This window comes from Arachis ipaensis, chromosome B7 (assembly GCF_059453495.1).
Source record: "Arachis ipaensis isolate K30076 ecotype BB chromosome B7, ASM5945349v1, whole genome shotgun sequence".
Classification (NCBI taxonomy): domain Eukaryota; kingdom Viridiplantae; phylum Streptophyta; class Magnoliopsida; order Fabales; family Fabaceae; genus Arachis; species Arachis ipaensis.
The window spans coordinates 3,753,103-3,774,424 of record NC_142442.1 but is presented as its reverse complement, the minus strand read 5'-3'; the positions used below and the strand labels follow the sequence as shown (position 1 = coordinate 3,774,424).

Below are 21,322 nucleotides of genomic sequence, written 5' to 3'. Positions count from 1 at the left end.
ATTTAGTATTATACAATTGTTTCACCATAATAATGTGTTCGGTTTATTCTGCAGAAAGCTGTTTGAATTTGATTTTATATAATGGATAATGTTCCGTTCATTTAGTACTATACAATTGTTTCATCATGATAACGTGTTCGGTTCATTATGTAGAAAGCTGTTTGAATTTGATTTTATATATAATGGATAATGTTCCATTCATTTAGTACTAAACATTTGTTTCACCATAATAACGTGTTCGGTTCATTATGCAAAAAACTGTTTGAATTTAATTTTATATAATGGATAATGTTCCATTCATTTAGTACTATACAATTATTTCACCATAATGACGCGTGTTTGGTTCATTATGCCAAAAACTGTTTATTGCAAATATATATCTTTTCTCCCGAGTCTCCATTCCAATTGATCCACTAATTTATTGCAAATAATCTCTGTTATATGCACACAGGGAGCAAGCACGTCAAAGTAATTAGTTTCTATGAGTTGCGCTACGTTATTCTCATTGAATTTTAATTTGTTGTGTTGCTATTCTTTTCCAAACTTCCCAATAAGTAAAATTCTTTAACATCTCCGGATGAAATATTAAAGGCCCACTCTTTTGTATTAGATTCATAAATTTATTTCTCTCAAAGTTTATCCAAGCACTCTTTTAGATTATTTTTTGAATCGAATTGAATGGAATGCAGTTGCTAAATTGAATTGAATTGAATTGAATGTACGCAGGTGTTTTGAATTGAATTGAATTGAATTGAATTGATAATTTCTAAATCGTAGACACAGGTATTTTGAATTTGATTTTATATAATGGATAATGTTCCATTCATTTAGTACTATATAGTTGATTCAATATAACATCTTCAGTTCATTATGCAGAAAGCTGTTTTGAATTTGATTTTATTTAATGAATAATGTTCCGTTCATTTAGTACTATACAGTTGATTCACCTTAATAACGTGTTCGGTTCATTATGTAGAAAGTTGTTTTGAATTTGATTTTATATAATGGATAATGTTCCGTTCATTTAGTACTATACAGTTGATTCACCTTAATAACGTGTTCGATTCATTATGCAAAAAGCCGTTTTAAAACTAAATACTGATAAAAATATTTTTTAATAGTGATATATGTACTTTTTCGGTCCATCCAGTGTATTAATTTATATTCATTTGGGTTTTTAGAGCTATTAATGTTTGATAAATACCCTGATTTGTATTCACTGTGAACCTAGAACAAAATAGCAGCCAGACAGTTTCAACAGATATATATATTAACATCTCAGACCGACAAGACAAAGACTAATCCATCTTAAATCAAATATATACATTAACATTAGATTTCCAATAACATTTACATTAATATTCATATATATACATTCAAAGAAGCAGTGTTTGTTTTTTTAAACAAGTTAAACAAAATAGTGTTAATTACAACCAGTCAAACAAAGTATATCCTATTTACTATCTAAATCTCCATATGTGAAGTTACAATAAGGGCTAGAGAGTGTAGCAGATGGCTTCGGGAGTCTTATTACTTCAGATGCCTGAATCACTTGGTCTCTCATTTTGTACATATGCTTACGTTATAGCGCGGCTTCTCCTTCTTTGTCACCATTGTCTTCTTCATTTTTGCTGTAAGAACAAAAAAATTTGGTCAATAATTCACTCAATACACTGACAAGCACAAGCATGCACATTTTAATCAAGTAAATCAAAATGGGCAGCTCCACTAAACCGAACAACATTCATGTGCTGAATAAAACGTGATAAATATTTATTCATCAAAAAAAATATTTCTGCATGCACAAGGACTTAACTGAACACACTAACAATCAAGTGAATCAAAATGAGCAACTTCACTGAACTAAACAACATTCATGTGCTGAATAAAATGTGATAAACATTGAATCATCAAGAAAAATATTTCTGCATGCACAAGGACTCAACTGAACACACTAACAATCAAGTGAATCAAAATGAGCAACTCTATTGAACCAAACAATATTTACGTGCTGAATAAAACGTGATAAACATTCAATCATCAAGAAAAATATTTCTGACATTTCTACATGCACAAGGACTCAAATGAACACACTAACAATCAAGTGAATCAAAATGAGCAACTCCACTAAACCGAACAACATTTATGTGCTGAATAAAACGTGATAAAGATTTAATCATCAAGAAAAACATTTCTGCATGCACAAGAACTCAACTGAACACACTAACAATCAAGTGAATCAAAATGACCAACACCAATGAACCGATCAATATATCACAGAAAACAAATAACAACACATTTTCTATTCATATGCCCTAGTTACGCAATAAAAGTGGATTTAGAATAAGGCGATCTACTAAACGAAGCAACTCAATCCACTAAACCTTAAATCGAACTAGGAGAAACGTGAGTTTTGAAAGAAATTAAATGAACTTTATAACGACAGTTTTTCTCATACCTTGCGAAATTTCTGTTCTTATTTTTGTTTGTTTTTTTTTTCTTCCTTTCGAAAGCTTGACGCGATTATGGAGTAGGAGCAGTTTTCGCAGAGAACACAACGGGGGTTTGAGAGATTTTGAGAGAGATTTAAACTTCTCCAGTGGCGGTTTCGAGGTTGAAGAAGGAACATTGTTACATAATAAAGGCGCGAATGAATGTTAAATGTTTTGGGAGTTTGGACGCGTGAATACACGCTCATTTAATGGAATTAGATTTTTTTAATGTTGGGTCAACTTGAATAGATTTCGATAAAAAATTACATGAATGCATAGTATAACTGTAATGATATATAATAACAAAATAGCGAATAAATACACTATGTCTTTTTTTTTTAATTCATATTTTAGGTCATATTTATTTCTATATAATTCATATTCATTTGGTTTTGAATAACTGAAGGAGCGAATTGAATGAAACATTGTTCAATCATCTTCTAATCTATTAATACTTTTCTTAGCATAAAAAATTTAATATGATTTGCTGAGGGGTAAAATCCCCAAAAATAAAGACTATGAAAAATTACGAAAATATGGGGAAAATAAAAAGGGACCAATTGTAATTTTATTTTAAATTTTTGAAAAAATGAATTTTTCGAGGTGAATTGTCTTTTTCGTTTTTAATTTTTTTAAAATACAATTCGAGTACCTAGAAAATTAATAGGTGAAATTTATCTAGACAAATTTTCAAATCAATTATATTTACGTAGATTTTGTTTAGTTTTTTGTCTTAAAAAACAGTAAACGAGATACAAAAATAGAATAACACATAAATATAAACATACACAAATTTTTACTTTTGTTTGGTAATAACATACACTAAATTTATATTTATATCAAAATATTAAATTTATTCTCATCAATCATCATTAACATCGGTCTTACCACCACCATCATCATATATAATTAACAAACAATCATAGCTAACAAATTTTTTAATAATAAACATTTGTTTATTTCAAAAAAAATTATAGTAGCAGAAACATCAACCAAATTAAAGTTAAAAAAAAAGAAACAGACAATACACAAACTAATAGACTTTATATTTAATATATTTTAATTTGTATTTTATATTTTATACTTAAACATATATTTTTATTTTATACTTACCATTGATATAGTGATCCACAAACTAATGGACTTTATATTATTTAGCTGATTGGCTACTTTAAAATTTGTACGAACATTGGTCAACCCCATCTCTATGAAAATAATCATCATGACCATGCAAATCATATTATCATTCAAGAACATGTTCGTCTGAAATAACATCACTCAAGAAAATGATGAGTTATAGATAGATAGGACTTTTAATATTTTTTTATTTATTTTTTTCTAAATTTAAGAAAACTCTAGAATATTATGATGAGCTACTAATTATTGTTCTGATCCATATTTTACGTTTTTGACAAACGATTATTCACATAAAAATAATTTTATAATATATTTAACTAAATTATTATTATTATTAATATAATACGTATTTATATTTTAATTAGGACAAAAAACAGAAATAAGCCAAGAGAAAAAATAATTTACGTGAATAAGTCAAAACGAAAACTGTTTCATGAATCCACCAATGCACGTTTATATGTAGTTCGAACCAGTTTGGTTCGAACTCCATTTCTACATAATTCGAACCAGCTTGGTTCGAATTATACACAAACACACGCACACACTAATTCGAACCAGCTTGGTTCGAATTACACACACAGTAATTCATGGTATAATTCGAATTATGCTGTTAAAAAAATTAATAATTTATTAAAAAATTTTATTAAAAAATTTATTAAAAAAATTAATAATTTAAAAATTAAAAAAATATATATTTTATTTCATACGTTAAAAAAAAGCTAACAAAATATTTAATTACGAGACTTCTTTAAAATATTAATGAGCTATCAATTCGAATTTCATACAATACTTTTCTGTCCATTTTTAATAGCTCATGAATATTTTTTAATAATTTTTTTTAAATTATACTACAAAAAATATTTTATCCCATGCAAAGCAATTTAAAAAAAATGGCTTAAAAAAGATTAGGATTACTATAAAAATTTGTAATGTTCTAATAACTTAGGTAAATATATGCATGTACTCAAATTTTAAATAAAATATTCTACATAGTCAATAATAATTTAGAAATGAAAGAAAATATTTTATTTCATACAAAATAATTAAAAAATATATTTTATTCTATACAAAATAATTTAAAAAAATGGCTTAAAAGATGTTATGAGTACTATAAAAGTTTGTAATATTCTAGTGATTTAGGTAAATACATGATAAAAATATTTTTTCTTTAATTTTTAAATTATTAGTGACTATGTAGAGTATTTCTTTAATGTCCTAAGTTATTAGGACATTACAAATTTTTATAGTACTTCTAACATTTTTTAATCCATTTTTTAAATTATTTTACATAGAATAAAATATTTTTTTGTGGTATAATTTAAATAAATTTATAAAAAAATATTTATGATAAATTTTTAATAAAATTATTTAAATTATATGGTGAGATATTACATGATTCGAATTACCCATGGGAAAATTCGAATCACTCTGATTCAAATTATATGGTGAGCAATTCGAATTCTATACAATACTCTTCTGCCCATTCTTGATAGCTCATGAATATTTTTTAATAAATTTATTTAAATTATACCACAAAAAAATATTCATGAGCTATCAAGAATAGACAGAAAAGTATTGTATGGAATTTGAATTGATAGCTCATTAATATTTTAAAGAAGTCTCGTAATTAAATATTTTGTTAGCTTATTTTAACGTATGAAATAAAATATATATATTTTTTTAATTTTTAAATTATTAATTTTTTTAATAAATTTTTTAATAATTTTTTTAATAAATTATTAATTTTTTAACAGCATTATTCGAATTATACTATGAATTACTGCTTGGTTCGAATTAGTGTGTGCGTGTCTTTGTGTGTAATTCGAACCAAGCTGGTTCGAATTATGTAGAAATAGAATTCGAACCAAGCTGGTTCGAACTACATATAAACGTGCATTGGTGGATTCATGAAGCAGTTTTTATTTTGGCTTATTCACGTAAATTATTTTTACCCTTGGCTTATTATTGTGATTTGCCCTTTTAATTATTATCTTTATGTAAAAACACTTTGAGTATTTATATATGTTTTGATAATTACCATAAAAGTTTGGTCATATAGTTTCTTGTAATTCCAACTCTTTGAATAGCTAGAATTTTTAATTTGTTATCCACTTTCATTCCTTACCATTTATTAATTCTTGATAACGAAAGGAGAATGAAGGGCTTCTACAGAAATTAAAGAAAGCTAATTAAGTAAACACTTTTCTTTATTTTTTGTCTTGGCATAAAAATGAAAATGATATCTAACGTGTGGGGACCCTATCTATCTATATATATATATATATATATGGAGATTAATTACATGGTGGCTAGAGGCTGCTTCTGTGGGGCACAAAAAACGCGCTTATAAAACGAATGCTATAATTATATACAAATAATTAAATAATATAATATATATAATAGAATATTCAATGACAATATTATTAGAGAGTAGAAGATAATATACATCTTTCTTCTTTATTTGTTAGAGTATCCACGACAATAATTGAACTCTTCTTTAATTTAAAGAGATTAACGTTTTTGCAACATAATTTTCTATATATGCACATTTTTTTAAAAATAATGCATTCTTGATCAAATGTTTATTAAGAAGCCCAATTAGTTAACAATCAACTCTCTTAATGCATTATAATTTAAAAATATTTATTCTATCTTTAGTATTTGTCAGATATATAATTATTTATATATCTTTTTTTATTATATTAAAATTTTAGAAGTAATTTTATGATATAGTATAAAAATTTCTATAACTTAAAGATTCAGAATTTGATTTTTATTGATTAAAAAAAAAAGAATTTCAGCATATATATGTAAACAAAAACATAGATTTTTTAATAATTTTAAAATTATATTTCTTCATTCAATGTTAAACACATGCTTCTTAGTGATGATTATGCCACCACCGAGTGGTCCTTTGTTTGTGCCCTACTTAGGGATAGAAACAAGTTAGGTCAAATCAGTCTTTATTATTAAAAAAATTAAGTCTATTTAACCTGAGTTTAGTCTATAATTTATTAACAATTTATTTAAATATCTGACCTCTTAAAATAAAATTTTTTTTATTATAAATCTAAATTTTTTTTTTTTTACCAAATTAGACCAGACCAAGTCAAGTTAATTGTAAGCTAGGTTTAAAATTTTTAACAAGCTGTCTGACCTTATTCCATTTCTAGTCCTGTCTACATTTAACTTTATTTTAACCTAAAGTTTTGGAGATGCTGGCTGCATTGATAGATATATATATATATATATATATATATATATATATATATATATATATATATATATATATATATATATATATATATATAATAGGATATATAGTTACTTTAATTTACACTTAGACGTAAAATATTTATTAACATTTAGCTTAATTAAAAAGTGAAAAAAAAAATATGAGCTCAAATGTTAAAATGAGAGTCAAATAAAAAATATAAAAATAATAGAGTTGGGAGATAAATTTTAATATATGAAGAATTATATTGGTTGTTAGAAAATTATTTTCTTATAATATTTTATATACATCAGGTGCTGTACGTAGTATGCAATTATGCAGAGTGAGAAAGAGACAGGAGATCAGAGAGAATGCATGCACATACATATATAGAAAAGAAATTGAATATTGTAATTGTTTGCAATATTTGCATGCATAATATAACAAAGTTGACTGCCACTACCCCATAGCGTTGACTACTACTGTTACTATATAATTATATATGCCAGCTTGCAACCTTAACTTTTTGGCTCTGCAAATTAAATAAGGGAGCATCTCAATTTGGACTCTATCATCTTTCTGCTTCTTCTTTTGACTCTCATTTCCTTGTACTATTATTCATTATATTCATTCAAGTACTTGAGTTTGGATTTATATATATTGTGTTTGCTACGCGCTTTTATAAAATGGTGTTTTCATAAACCCTAATAATATATTAGGGTAAGTACTTTTTTTGTTCTTAAGGTTTAGGGTCAAAATCAAAATCGTCTTCGATCTTTTTTTCTTATTAAAAGCATCCTTAACGTTTAAAAATACTTGAGTAAAAGACATATCGGTCCCTGACCTTTTTAAAATTGGACATTTTCGTCCCTTAAGATTTGAAAATACTTTTAAGCCCCTCACCTTGTAAAATCTGGGACAATTGAACCCCTCCGTCGATTTGGGTTGAAAAACGTCACCGGAGAAGGCTGATGTGGCTGGGGGGAGTGTGACCTGTCCGTTTAGGTTGCTGAGCTGGAGGGGGTACTAAAAATCGAAGGACAGATCGATCCCTGAGCCCATTCCACATATTGTTATTCCCATAACACCCAGAAGCCATGCCTGTAATTACTGAAAACCCTACCTGAAGACAAACAGTTTCTTTCTCCCTCCAAAAAAAAAGAACGTCTTCAACTCGTTGAGAAGGTGTTGTGTGCTCAGTGGACGTTGCGGGTGGTGAAGGATTTGACAGGCTTCGTCTTGCAAGAAGGTGCCTTCTGCTACAGAGGTAAGGGTATTAGTCGAATCACACTGTTCGTTCTTGTTTAAGTATTTGGTAGAATATAATGCATGGGGTTGGGGTTAGTGATGATCGCTTGCTCTGTTTCGGGGAAAAGACTGGAAAAAATTCTATAGGGATTTAACTGATTTCAAATTCTCAGGCACTTGATCTAGGGTTTAATGTGTGATTGCTATATCTGTGCATAATGCAGATGGTTGATATATATGCTGTACCTGTTTTTCACCATGGAGGTCATTTTGGTAGAGGACCCGGTGGCACTCTTGAGTATATTGGTGGGAAGGTTGAGAAATTTCCAGAGATGAATTTGGACTTTGTGAATTTTGGGGATTTGGTTACACTATTCAAGGGTCTGGGGTATGCAACATACAGGGCAGTCTATTGGTATGACCCAACCAGTAATGATCTTGAGTCTGGACTGCCCATACTGAGGGGGGATGCTGGAATCAATGAAATGCGAGAGAACAAGTTGAAGAATTCAAATATCAACGAGTTCTATATTTACTTCGATCACCCTGTTGATGAGCCACAGATTGTGGAAGAAGAAGCTGCTGCAGAACAGGGGCCGGAAGAATTTGATGATGCAGTTGATGTGGACAGTATCATGCGGGAGCTTCAGTCATCACCATCGACAGCAGGGGATGGGAATGGTAGTGGGGAGGACGAGTTGTATGAACCTCCTCCGAATGGCACTGAAACTGGTTCTGATGATGACTCCTGTAGTTGTGATGAGGAGAATGATCTTATAAAGAAAAGAAGCACTGTGAAAGGAAAGGAGAAAGTGATGCCAAAAAAGACTGCAGAGTCAAGTGGGAACAAGAGAGGTGCTGGGAGAAAGACTGCAGCTGTGCCTAGTGGCAAAGGTACCATGCCAGCTGCCAAGCCCAAAGGAGCTGGGCCTAGTGCGAGGCCCAAAAGAACCAGGCCTACAGCCAAGCCCAAAGGAAGTGTTCCTCATCACAAGCCCAAAAAAACTGGTGCTGCTGTGCATGCTGAAGAAGATGTTCCATCTGTGCAGCCCAATGACAGGCCTCCAATAGGGCTCTATGTGAATGAGGAGGAATCAGATGATGATGACCCGGTTTATGAGTATGCATCTGAGGACCTTCACACACCAGTGTCATCAGAGGATGAGGGAGACAAGCATGAATTTCCAGTGTTTAATGAAGACTATGGATTTGGAGAGGGGAGGTTTGAGGTGGGTACCAAGTTTGCAACCATAGATGGCTTCAAAGAGGTTGTGAAAGATATGTTCATAGCTGAGGGGAGAGAATTGTTGTGGATAAAGAATGATAAGGAAAGGGTGAGAGTTGCATGCAGAGGTGAAAACTGTCCATGGCTGGCACATCTATCTTACAACAAGACACTGCTATGCTTCCAGGTTAAGACTTACAAGTCTGAGCACACATGTGCAAGAGATCTGGGTAGTAATGCTGCTGATCAACACTGGATCAGTAAGAAGGTGGAAAAGCGAATGGGAAGTCAACCTCATATGACAACTAATGAGGAAACTGATTTTCTCAGAGAAGAGTTTAACTTAGTTGTGCATCCGAAGATGGTATATAGGGCAGTAAAGGAAGCCAAGGAAAGGCTAGTGGGAAACGAAAAAGAACAGTATGGAAAGCTCAGGGAGTATGGGATGGAGATTCTCAAGAGTAATCCTGGGTCAACAGCAAGAATTGATGTGAAGCCTATCCCTCAGTCCCTTCCTGTTTTTGACAAGATATATATCTGCTTCGAGGGCTGTAAGCAAGGCTTCAAGAGTGGATGTAGGCCTTTCATCCATCTAGACGGGGCCTTTCTTAAGACATACCATGGAGGCCAGTTACTATCAGCAGTGGCACAGGATGCCAACAATCAGTTCTATGTTGTGGCATTTGCTGTTGCAAGATCTGAGACAAAGGAATCATGGAAATGGTTCCTTACACTACTTCAGGAAGACCTGGGTGATGCCTCCCAATTCGGTTGGAACTTTATGTCCGACCAGCAAAAGGTAACAATCTTACTCTCCTTTATGTGTTTAGTTGTTGGTGTTGATAGAATTAGCCTATAACCTGCTTAGTTGTTGTTGTTGATAGAATTAGCCTATAATCTGCTTAGTTGCTGATGTTTAGGGTAATAGCCTATAATCTGTTTATATCTTGTTGTATATTGAATTAGCATATAACATGTCTAGATGTTGGTGTTTATTGAGTTAACCTATTTGCTGTTTATTTTTTGGTGTTTATTGACTTAGCTTATAATGTGCTTAGTTGTATAGTTTGTTAGGTTAGCCTATAATGTTGTTTAATTGTTGGTGGATCTGAGTAGGGCCTGCTGCCAGCCTTAAAAAAGGTAATGCCAAGGGCACATCATAGAAACTGTGTCATGCATATATGGAAGAACTTTATTAATAGGTTCAAAGACATGCACATTAGAGACATTGTGTGGGAGTGTGCTAGGTGTACAACTGAACCAGAATTCAAGGAGAAAATGGATAGGCTGAAGGGGGTTAACAATGCGGCATGGGAATATTTGATGAAGTTTGAACCTACCACCTGGGTTAAAGCCTATTTTAGTCATGGACCCAAGGTGGATAACCTGACTAATAATATGTGTGAAGTGTTCAATGCAAAGGTAGTAAAATATAGAGTAAAACCAGTTTTGACAATGTGTGAGGAGATTAGGTGCTACTTAATGAGAAGGATGACTAAGCACATTAGATTGTTAGAACACCATAGGGGTAAGTTAGCACCAGTTCAAGAGAAAAGGTTGCAGATGAAGATAAAACCAAGCAGTAGGTGGATAGCTGAGTGGGTGGGGGACAATGAAAGAAAAAGGTTTGAGGTAACCAGAAAGAAGACGAAAGTGGACGTGGATCTAATCAAGCACACCTGTTCATGCAACACCTGGCAATTGACTAGTAAAGAGTTTAAGCCTAACTAATATGTTTTCCTCGTATGTAAAATTATGCTGGTTTACATGTAACTTTTACTGCTTATGCAGGCATGCCATGCATACATGCTATTGCTGCTATCAGAAAGAGGCATGACCAGGTTGAGGATTACGTGCATCCGTGGTTGTGTATGGAGTCCATTCACAAGACGTATGCACATTGCATCAAGCCCGTTCCTAGTGAAGAATTCTAGACCACAACTGAGCAGTTGAGGCCTGCCCCGCCACCTATCAAACGGCCTATTGGGCGGCCAAAGGTGCACAACCGCAACAAGGACCCTGCTGAGGCTCATATGCAAGGAGAAAAGCTGAAAAGAAGCTTCCAGGTTACATGTAGCAAGTGCAACGAGAAAGGGCATAATTATAAAACTTGTAAAGGAGCTCCAAGTAACCCGAACTGGAAACCAAAGAAGAAGAAACCCAAGAAGACAGTTGACAACTCACAAGCTCTGGTGCTGCTTCCCCTTTCAAAATCAGCCCCTCCACCAGAGGTAAGCCGGCACCCGAAAATGCTTTAGACCTCAGTTGGTTAAGCACTAATCAGCCCCTCCATTTTATGCTTCTTATTATTAGTCAGTAATATATAATTGATACTGCTTAAGCACTAATTACTCCATTTGGTTACATTGCTGTGTCTTTCTTACATAGGATCAAAATCAATCACAGGGTGAAACATTGGGTGAACCTCGTGCTGGGGAGGCAGCTGGGTCTGCACCAGTTCCTGCACCATTTATGGCCCAACCTTCAGCTCCAGCACAGACTCCATTCAGACCTCCATCCCAGGTGCCAAGAATGGACCAACCAGACTCCAATGCTGCTGCACATACTTTCAGACCTAAGCAACCAATTGTTCGACCACCAACAAGTGCAAATCCACCAACAAATCCAACACCACACACAAAAAAAACTCCAACCAGCAGGGGACCCTCGAAGGAGACTATGAAAGCAGCTACCAGTGCCACAAAGAGAATTCTCAAGTCTTAGAAGAAGTGAACAAAGCAGCATGATTTCTGTGTTTTGTTTTTGGCTAGTTATTAGCATGACATTAGACAATGCTTATTAGCAAAGTAATCTTGGCAAACTTGTTTACATGCCAACCAGAAATTATGATATTTTGGAGTTAACTCATGCTGTTTAGCTATGTTTTGGATTAAATCAGATACAATGTCATTCTAACGTTTTGCTTTAAATCTATCCAGAATTACTATCTTGTTTAATGCCTTGAATAATGTCTGAATGTTCTAAATTATATGCATGCAGCAACAAGAAATTCCAAAAAAACATACATACAGCAACCACAACAAATTCCATGTACATCAATCATTTTTACATCAATTCCATGTACATCAACCATTTTTACATCAACCATTAAAACCAATTCCATGAACATCAATCATTTTTACACCCTAAACATACATACAGCAACAACAACAACTACTACACCAATCACAATTATATGCCACAAACTCAATTTTTTTTTGCTTTCCATAGACAACAGCTTCCTCTCCAACTCTTCTACTTTTTTCTCAATATCCTTATTTCGGAGCAGCTGTTCTTCAATGGCTACTCTATCAGCTTCATCCACCGCACCCAAGGCTTCAAACTCGACGGCCCTAATTTTTTTCAAATGTTCATCCAGCCAGATAAAGTATCGGCAATACGGTTCTTTAGCCTGGAACAAAATTTCAGTGAATCACCCATTAACACCCAGCACACTATAATCCAACTACTGTAAAAATCGCTCACTTACCTTGAACAGTGGACACCCAAGAAACACTCTATTAGGGTTACTGGTCGTTCTTGACTTGTACATAATGGCGTAGACGCCACAGTAGCACTTGGGCGCAATCCCAACTCGCTCACATCCTCCTGGCACAGCCCATGAAGATCCCCCTCCAGGTCTTGTGCATGCAGAGTTCCCTTCACTCATCATGGACGATCGCAGCATCAACACCCATGTCTTCCTCCAAGGTTTTTGATCAAATAGGGCTCAGGGAAGGGGACGACGTCGTTTTGTGGGTCAGGGATCGATCTGTCCTTCGATTTTTAGTACCCCCTCCAGCTCAGCAACCTAAACGGACAGGTCACACTCCCCCCAGCCACATCAGCCTTCTCCGGTGACGTTTTTCAACCCAAATCGACGGAGGGGTTCAATTGTCCCAGATTTTACAAGGTGAGGGGCTTAAAAGTATTTTCAAATCTTAAGGGACGAAAATGTCCAATTTTAAAAAGGTCAGGGACCGATATGTCTTTTACTCAAAATACTTTAAAATCATACTTTTCGCTCTAAAAAGACAAATTTACCCTTATAAAAAAATTATAAAATAAAAAATTATAAAATAAAAAAATTAAAATCAAAATCCAACCATCATCATCAATTTCCAATTTCCACCATCATTGTCCCTCACCTCCACTTCATCTTCATTTCTTCGTCTTCATCATTATCTACCACCATTCAACCTTACTCACCAGTAAATCTCTGAACCTCACCCACCCACCACTATATGCCTCCAGTCACCCACACCTCTACCTTCATCCCACTATCATTCTCTTACCACAACGATGCAACCCACAGACTCTTTCTCATAATCCACCAATATTATCAACAACAACAATAGAAGAGAAGACAAAAAAAAAACAACAACAATAATTAACTTATTCAACAATTTTTTTATACAAAAGCAATAGCTTTAACAAGCTCAACTAAAACCGTTTTTGATTTTCCAACCCAGACAACGAGATTTGACCCATGCTCTTAAAGATTCTTCCTGAAATTCAAAACCAATTGGATCAAGAAATTGGTGCGAAAAGGACCGGTTTTATCGAACCCTGAAAAAGATTTGCCGTAATCCAAAGAGTCGAAGCAATAAACAGGTACAATTGACAGTGATTCATTGTGTGTGGTGTTTAGGGTTTTGTTGTTGTGAACGCGTAGGTCGTTGCAGTACCACAGGACGGCGATGCGCAGGAGTGCGGTGGCGCCTAAGAGGTCAGAAGTGCGGTGGGGGAGAAGAGGAAAAGGGTATTGGAGTAGATTATGGGAGATTGTTAACTTGAACGAAAGCTTGTTGTTAATGGAGTTTGAGGAGAGAGAAAATGGGGTTGGTGTAGAGAGAGAAAGGTGGGTGAGAAAGAAGTTTGGGTTGGAACTTTGAGTTTATTAGATTGTTGGGAAGAGAACAAAGTTTGAATCTTTGATTGGAAGAAGAAATGAGGAAGAAGAAATGAGTTGGGAGGAAGATGGAGAGACAGGGATAATGAAGCCACTACAGTTGGTGGAGTTTAATTTTTTATTTTATAATTTATTTTTTATAAGGATAAATTTGTCTTTTTAGCGCGAAAATGATGATTTTAAAGTGTTTTTGAACGTTAAGGATGATTTTAATAAGAAAAAAGGTCGGGGACGATTTTGATTTTGACCCTAATCTTTAGGGACGAAAAAAAGTACTTAACCCTAATACATTAATACAGGTTAGTTTTATAAATTTTGTTTTCATATAAATAATTTTTAATTATATTATATGTATACAAAATTCAGCCACTAAATAAATCAGTTATTGATATAAAATATATATTAAAATATAAAATATATATTAAGAATAAGTTAAATAATACATATATGTATTTATAATTTTATACATAAATAAATATGATTGATTTCGATATGAAAAAAAGATAAACAAAATAACATGAATTAAAATTAAATAAAAAAGATACATTAAAATTAAAATAAAAATAAAAAAGATAAGTTGAAATTGAATACAAAGAGAATGATTTTACTTTCTATCAAATTTCTTGATGCAACAAAAAATGGACTTCTCAACCTAACTTGTCCACATCATAGTTTGGAAATTGAATAGAATGACTCAACCTCACTTTTTTTTTACCAATGATAGGGAGACTTGTGTTAAGGGTAGTATTGTAAAACAAGATCAAGATGAGCTCAAGAAAAGTCAAGAAAGTGTAACCTAGCTACTAAGTGATAAGGTAGGTATTTAGGTGTTAGTTATTGAGTCATTTGATTTTTCTTTTGAGCTTATATAAATCTGAGAATACTTGTGTAAAGTGTTGGCTTCTATTCTAATAATCAATTTTACAGATTCACATTTTTCTTCCTCTGTTTTACTTGCTGTGAAAAGCTTTCTTCATAGAAAACCCTTTATGGTATCAAGAGCTTGAAGGTTCGAAAGATCCATGACTCCTGAGAACGATTCTCCTCCCACATCTTCCAATACCCATTCTTCTGTCACCAATCCAGTCACTAATAACAATGCTACAACATTCATCTATCAACAAAGATCATTCAATCCCATTTCTGATAAGCTGTGTGAAACTAATTTCAAAACTTGGCAGCAACAGGCCTTCAATGTGATTCAAGGGCAAGGTTACGAAGATCATCTCATCAAAGAATGCATTCCTCCATAATTTTCATCATTGCTGATCAAGAAGCAGGAATTGAGTCATCTCCTTACAAGCAATGGAAGCAAGATGATTGTCATTTGGTTTCTTGGCTGCTTGCATCAATGGATGAAACTTTCAAGAACAAAATGGTGGGTCACAAACTCAGTTATGAAATATGACAGAAAATTGAAGACTATTTTGCACAATCAGCTAGGTACAAGATTAAGCAACTCAAAGCACAATTGAAATTGATAAAGAAACAAGCTATGTCAGCCAGTGAATATATCTTTAAGATCAAGAATGTTGCGGATTGTCTTGCAGCTTTAGGTAAACCCCACTCTACGCAAAAACATGTGGAGGCTTTATTGGAAGGGTTGAATGAAGATTATCAACATCTTCTTATTACTATCAATGTTAAACCAGAAATTTACAGTCTAGTTGAAGTAAAGAACCTAATCATGTCTCATGATGACATGATCGAAAGATTCAAGAGAAATAATTCTGGAATGCTTCAACCAAACATCACTCAGAGCTCCTTTCCAACTTTTCAAAACTCATCTCGAGGTAATGGCTTTAGTAGAGGCAGAGGGGGTAGATTTGGCAGAGGAGGAAGATCATTTTCTGCAAATAATAGACCGCAGTGCCAGGTTTGTGGTCGCTTTGGACATGTAGCATGGCATTGTTTCAATCGATTCAACCAAGACATACCTCCCCCATCTCAGAATCAAGCATCGCAGCCTAGGAATTCATTCTATAACCCAAATACCTTAACTTCATCCAACTCCTCACAAGGTTCATCATCAGCTTCGACTATCCCTCCACCTCCAGCATCATCTTTCCATCATCCTACTGCCTTTCTTGTAGTACCAACTTTGGTTTCAGACCCTGCTTGGTACCCGGATACTGGGGCCTCACATCATGTTACTCCAAACCAATCAAATTTGATGACATGTTCATAATACACCGGACCTGAACAGGTTCAAGTAGGTAATGGTGCATTTATTTCTATTTCTCACATTGGCAACTCTTTCTTATATTCTCTAGACTCTAAACGATTCTTTAAGTTACAACAATTGATACACACACCTCATATCACTAAGAATTTAATTAGTATTTCAAAATTTGCTCAGGACAATTATGTATACTTTGAATTTCATGCTAATTTCTGCCTTGTTAAATGTCATTTTACACAGAAAGTTCTCTTACAAGGTATACGTAGAGGAGGGATATATCAATTTACCCATGTTGTTGTGCCTCCCCCTTCTCAATCAACAAATTCTCCTATTGTTTTTACTATATCATGTTCAGTTTTAGATTTGTGGCATAAACGTCTAGGACATTCATCTTTAAAATCTGTTAAACTTGTACTATCTCAATGTAATATTCAGACACCAAATAAGAATGTTAATTCAGGTATCCATGTTTGTGATAATTGTGCACAAGCAAAAATGCACAAGTTACCTTTTCAAGAATCCAATACTTTATATTTTGCACCTCTTGATCTTGTTTTTTCTGATGTGTGGGGCCTGCACCATATGTTTCCCATCTTGGATTCAAGTATTATGTGACTTTCATTGATGCCTATTCGAGATATACCTTTATTTTTTACTTGTTCACAAGTCTAGGTCTTTAAAACTTTTCAACAATACAAACTATATATAGAAAAATTGACTGGTTATAAGATTAAAGAGTTACAAACAGATAATGGAGGAGAATATACCTCTAATGCCTTTTCTCAATTTTTAGCATCTGAAGGTATTCTTCGTCGATTTTCTTGTCTCTATGTTCATGAACAAAATGGGACTGCAGAAAGAAAGCATAGGCATCTCATAGAAATGAGTCTTGCTATGCTCTCTACTGCATCAATGCCTCTAGTGTATTGGGATGAAGCTGTCCTCACTTCAACATATTTAATTAATCGAACCCCAACTCAGGTTCTGTCGAATTTGCCTTCATATGAAAAATTATTTGGCAAGAAACCAGATTACACTCTCTTTAGAATATTTGTTAGTAGTTGTTATCCATACATTCGACCTTATAACAAACATAAATTAGAACACAGATCTCTTAAATGTATTTTTCTAGGCTATGCACCTAACTTCAAAGGCTATAAATGCTTGTCACAAAGTGGAAAAATTTATATTACTAGGCATGTGATATTCGATGAATCTGAATTTCCATATACACAGTTGCTTCTAGTTGATAATGCAGGTTCAGCTCTTAATTCTGCTCAATATCATCACACTGAAGGTCCTGCCTTGTTTCATAAATCAACTGCCACTACTGTGAAACCACCTCCTACTACAACAAGTCACCTCTCTCAGCATCACGGACAGGAATTCAATTCATTCCCAACACAACCAACCACTGATGACCCTGCCTATATTACTGTCCCATCATCTTCAATGGAACTCAACACAGGTATAGAGAGTCAGCTTCCATCATTGGAAACTGAATCTCAACATAATCATACTCATACCTCCATCACTTCTTCTAATATGCAAAATTCTCACCCTATGTTAACAAGGTCCAAAACTGGCTCATCAAGACCAAAAGCTTTAACAACAACAACTATTTTAACTAATAACTATTTTGATCAACCCCCAAAATCTGTAGCTGTTGCTTTAAAATTTTCGCATTGGCACAATGCCATGAATGAGGAATTTCATGCCTTGATGAGAACCAAAACTTGGACCTTAGTTCCAACACCACCCAATACCAAAATCATTGGGTGTAAGTGGATTTTTGCTGTTAAAAGACAGCCGGATGGTACTGTTCAGAAGTACAAAGCCATATTGGTTGCCCAAGGCTTTCACCAATTTGAAGGCTTTGATTTTGAACAAGTGTTTAGTCGGTGATTAGACCGACAACTGTGATACTTATTTTATGCATTGCTTTATCACACGATTGGACAATTCGTCAATTTGATTTTTAACAATGCATTTTTAAATGGTGATCTTCATCAAACTATCTATATGCATCAACCAATTGGTTTTGAAACAAACTCTGATTCATATGTGTGTAAATTAAATAAATCTCTATATGGTTTAAAACAAGCACCTAGGGAATGGTTTGATAAATTAAGTACAACACTAAACTCATTTGGTTTCTGCAGTTCTAAGTCAGACTCGTCTCTTTTTATTAGACATAAACCAGATTCGGTGATGTACATTTTATGTTATGTAGATGACATCATTATCACTGGTAGCCATAATAGTGACATAGCTAACATGATACAGCAGTTAGATAAAGTTTTTTCTCTAAAAGATCTAGGGAAGCTAAGTTATTTTTTGGGAATAGAGGTTAAAAAGACTCCTCAAGGTCAACTTCATCTATCCCAAACCAAGTATATAATTGATTTGTTATCTAAAATAGGCATGGGGAAGCAAGCCCAATGCTACACCTATGGTTTCATCCTTACAATTGCTGTCCAGTGGTTCTAAGAAGTTTGATGACGCAAAACTATATAGAATTGTGGTAGGAACATTGCAATACTTGTGTATCACACGGCCAGACATATCTTTTGCAGTAAGCAAGATAAGTCAATTTATGCAATGTCCTTTGCTTGCTCACTGGAAGGTAGTAAAGAGGCTGTTAAGGTATCTGCAAGGCACAAAAGAGCATGGAATTTTGATCCATCCAAGCACAGATTATAGGCTTTATGGGTTTGCTGATGCAGATTGGGCAGCAGACTTGGAGGATCGAAGGTCTGTAACAGGTTATTGTGTTTTCTTAGGGCCTAATTTGATTACTTGGTGTTGCAGGAAGCAGACCACGATCAGTAGAAGCTCAACAGAGGCAGAATTCAGGAGTCTAGCTGCCTATGAAGGGGAGTTGGTCTGGTTAACAAATTTACTTGCTGAATAGATGATTCCTCTCAAAACAGTCCCCACTATTTTCTGTGATAACCTCAGCACCGTGTCACTCACAGCAAATCCAGTGCTGCATAATTGTACCAAGCATTTTCAACTTGATGTTCAAATTATTCGAGAGAAGCTAAAGTCCAAATCTCTCCATATGGTCCACATTCCAGGGAACGAACAGGTAGCTGATATATTAACAAATCCCCTCTCAGTGATTGCTTTTCAGAGGTTGAAGGACAAACTTCAAGTGATTTAGAGGCCTCACTCGAGTTTTCCGGGAGTGTTAAGGGTAGTATTGTAAAACAAGATCAAGATGAGCTCAAGAAAAGTCAAGAAAGTGTAACCTAGCTGCTAAGTGATAAGGCAGGTATTTAGGTGTTAGTTATTGAGTCATTTGATTTTTCTTCTGAGCTTATATAAACCTGAGAACACTTGTGTAAAGTGTTGGCTTCTATTCTAATAATCAATTTTACAGATTCACATTTTTCTTCCTCTGTTTTACTTGCTGTGAAAAGCTTTCTTCATAGAAAACCTTTTAACTTGAACCCGCGACCTCTTAGTTGAGTATAGGGAGACTATGCCATTTGAGTTATAACTCATTGGCCCACTCAACCTCACTTGTTCACACCATGATTTCGTCACGAAATCAAAAAGTATTTTGGCACATTTAATCACTCAATACTACGACTACAATAGCTAATGAGGTATTTATAACATCTTATTAAGTTAAATAAAGAAAACTCTAAAGTCTACAAACATAAAGCTCAATCTAATAACTAAATAAAAAAATTAAAACATCAAAATAAACTAATAACTTTTAAATAATATTTGATCTCTTCATATTATAAACATTTAAAACACCTATCAAATTTGGTGATTGTTTTTTATGTATATATAGTATTTTTGAATAATTTGTATGCAATGATCTTATTGGATTGATGTATTTAAATAACTTTTTAAATAGTTATAACATTTAAAAATTAGTTATTTTTTATGATATAATAATAATATAAAATTATTGCATAAAAATTAAAATCTATTGAAAAAAAATCATGCAATAGGCCATAATTTTTATACATATCATCATCACTTTATATTATATTATTATATTCTAGGGTTCTTTTATAGTAGTATAACATGAAAAAATATGTACAAGTTGGAATTAATCAAATTAAAGGCACACTATTAGAGATTATTCATAATTATTTATCATGTGATGCATAAGTCATAGCGATATTTGTAGTATTATTTTATATATTTGCATGCAAATCTATATGCGATCTATTGTCTATGTGTGTGTGCGCGTAGTGTATATATGATTAATCAATGACCTATGATTTCAACCAACATGCAGCATGTTAGATTCTGTTTTACGATGCTTGATTGATGAGAGTCTAGCTAATTATTCAAAATAAACTGTAAGACCTAGAGATCAAATAAATAATTAAGAGAGATTGACTAATTAATCCTAGATATATAGCCAACTATAGGTACAAATAAATATGTCAACTATCTGTAACTTAAATAGCATAGTCTCTTCATATTTACTTCGAAGTTGCAGATTCGAATTTCTCTATTTTAAAAAAAAAAATACAAATAAATACTATAAGAATAAGAAAGAAGATAGAAAATAAATTTTATCTCACTTGTTTTTTTCTAATAATTGCTTTTGTTTTTGTTTTTGTTTTATTTCTTTTGTTTTCTATAGTATCCCCAACCCAGTAGGGTAAACACTAATTCGCTGCGAATCGGAGCTTTATTTAAGGATTTGTCGTCGGCTAATGGGTTATGTTGTTGCCTCTACAAGGTAGAATTTGAACTCCAAACACTTGTTTAAACATATTAGTGAGCTAATTACTAGATCAACCTAACTTGGTTTTTGTTTTTTAATTTTTCCACTATATTTCTCAACCTGTCAGGTTAATGACTAATCTGTCATAGATCTGAACTCAATTTAAAGGTCTCCCGCTGGCTAATAGATTACTGCATATACAATGCACAG

At 33.3% G+C, this 21,322-nt stretch overlaps 1 protein-coding gene and 1 pseudogene across 1 annotated transcript; one reads left to right on the top strand and one right to left on the bottom strand.

The window, feature by feature from the left end:
• Positions 1 to 8,309: 8,309 nt before the first annotated feature.
• On the top strand, positions 8,310 to 11,574 carry LOC148550177 (uncharacterized). The gene is made up of 4 exons (XM_088493443.1): positions 8,310 to 10,115; positions 10,433 to 10,948; positions 11,108 to 11,185; positions 11,266 to 11,574. Exons 1-4 carry the CDS (start codon positions 8,310 to 8,312, stop codon positions 11,572 to 11,574), a joined length of 2,709 nt encoding a protein of 902 aa, XP_088349569.1.
• A 2,153-nt stretch (positions 11,575 to 13,727) lies between these two features.
• On the bottom strand, positions 13,728 to 15,342 carry LOC148550176 (blue-light photoreceptor PHR2 pseudogene; annotated as a pseudogene).
• Positions 15,343 to 21,322: the final 5,980 nt, after the last annotated feature.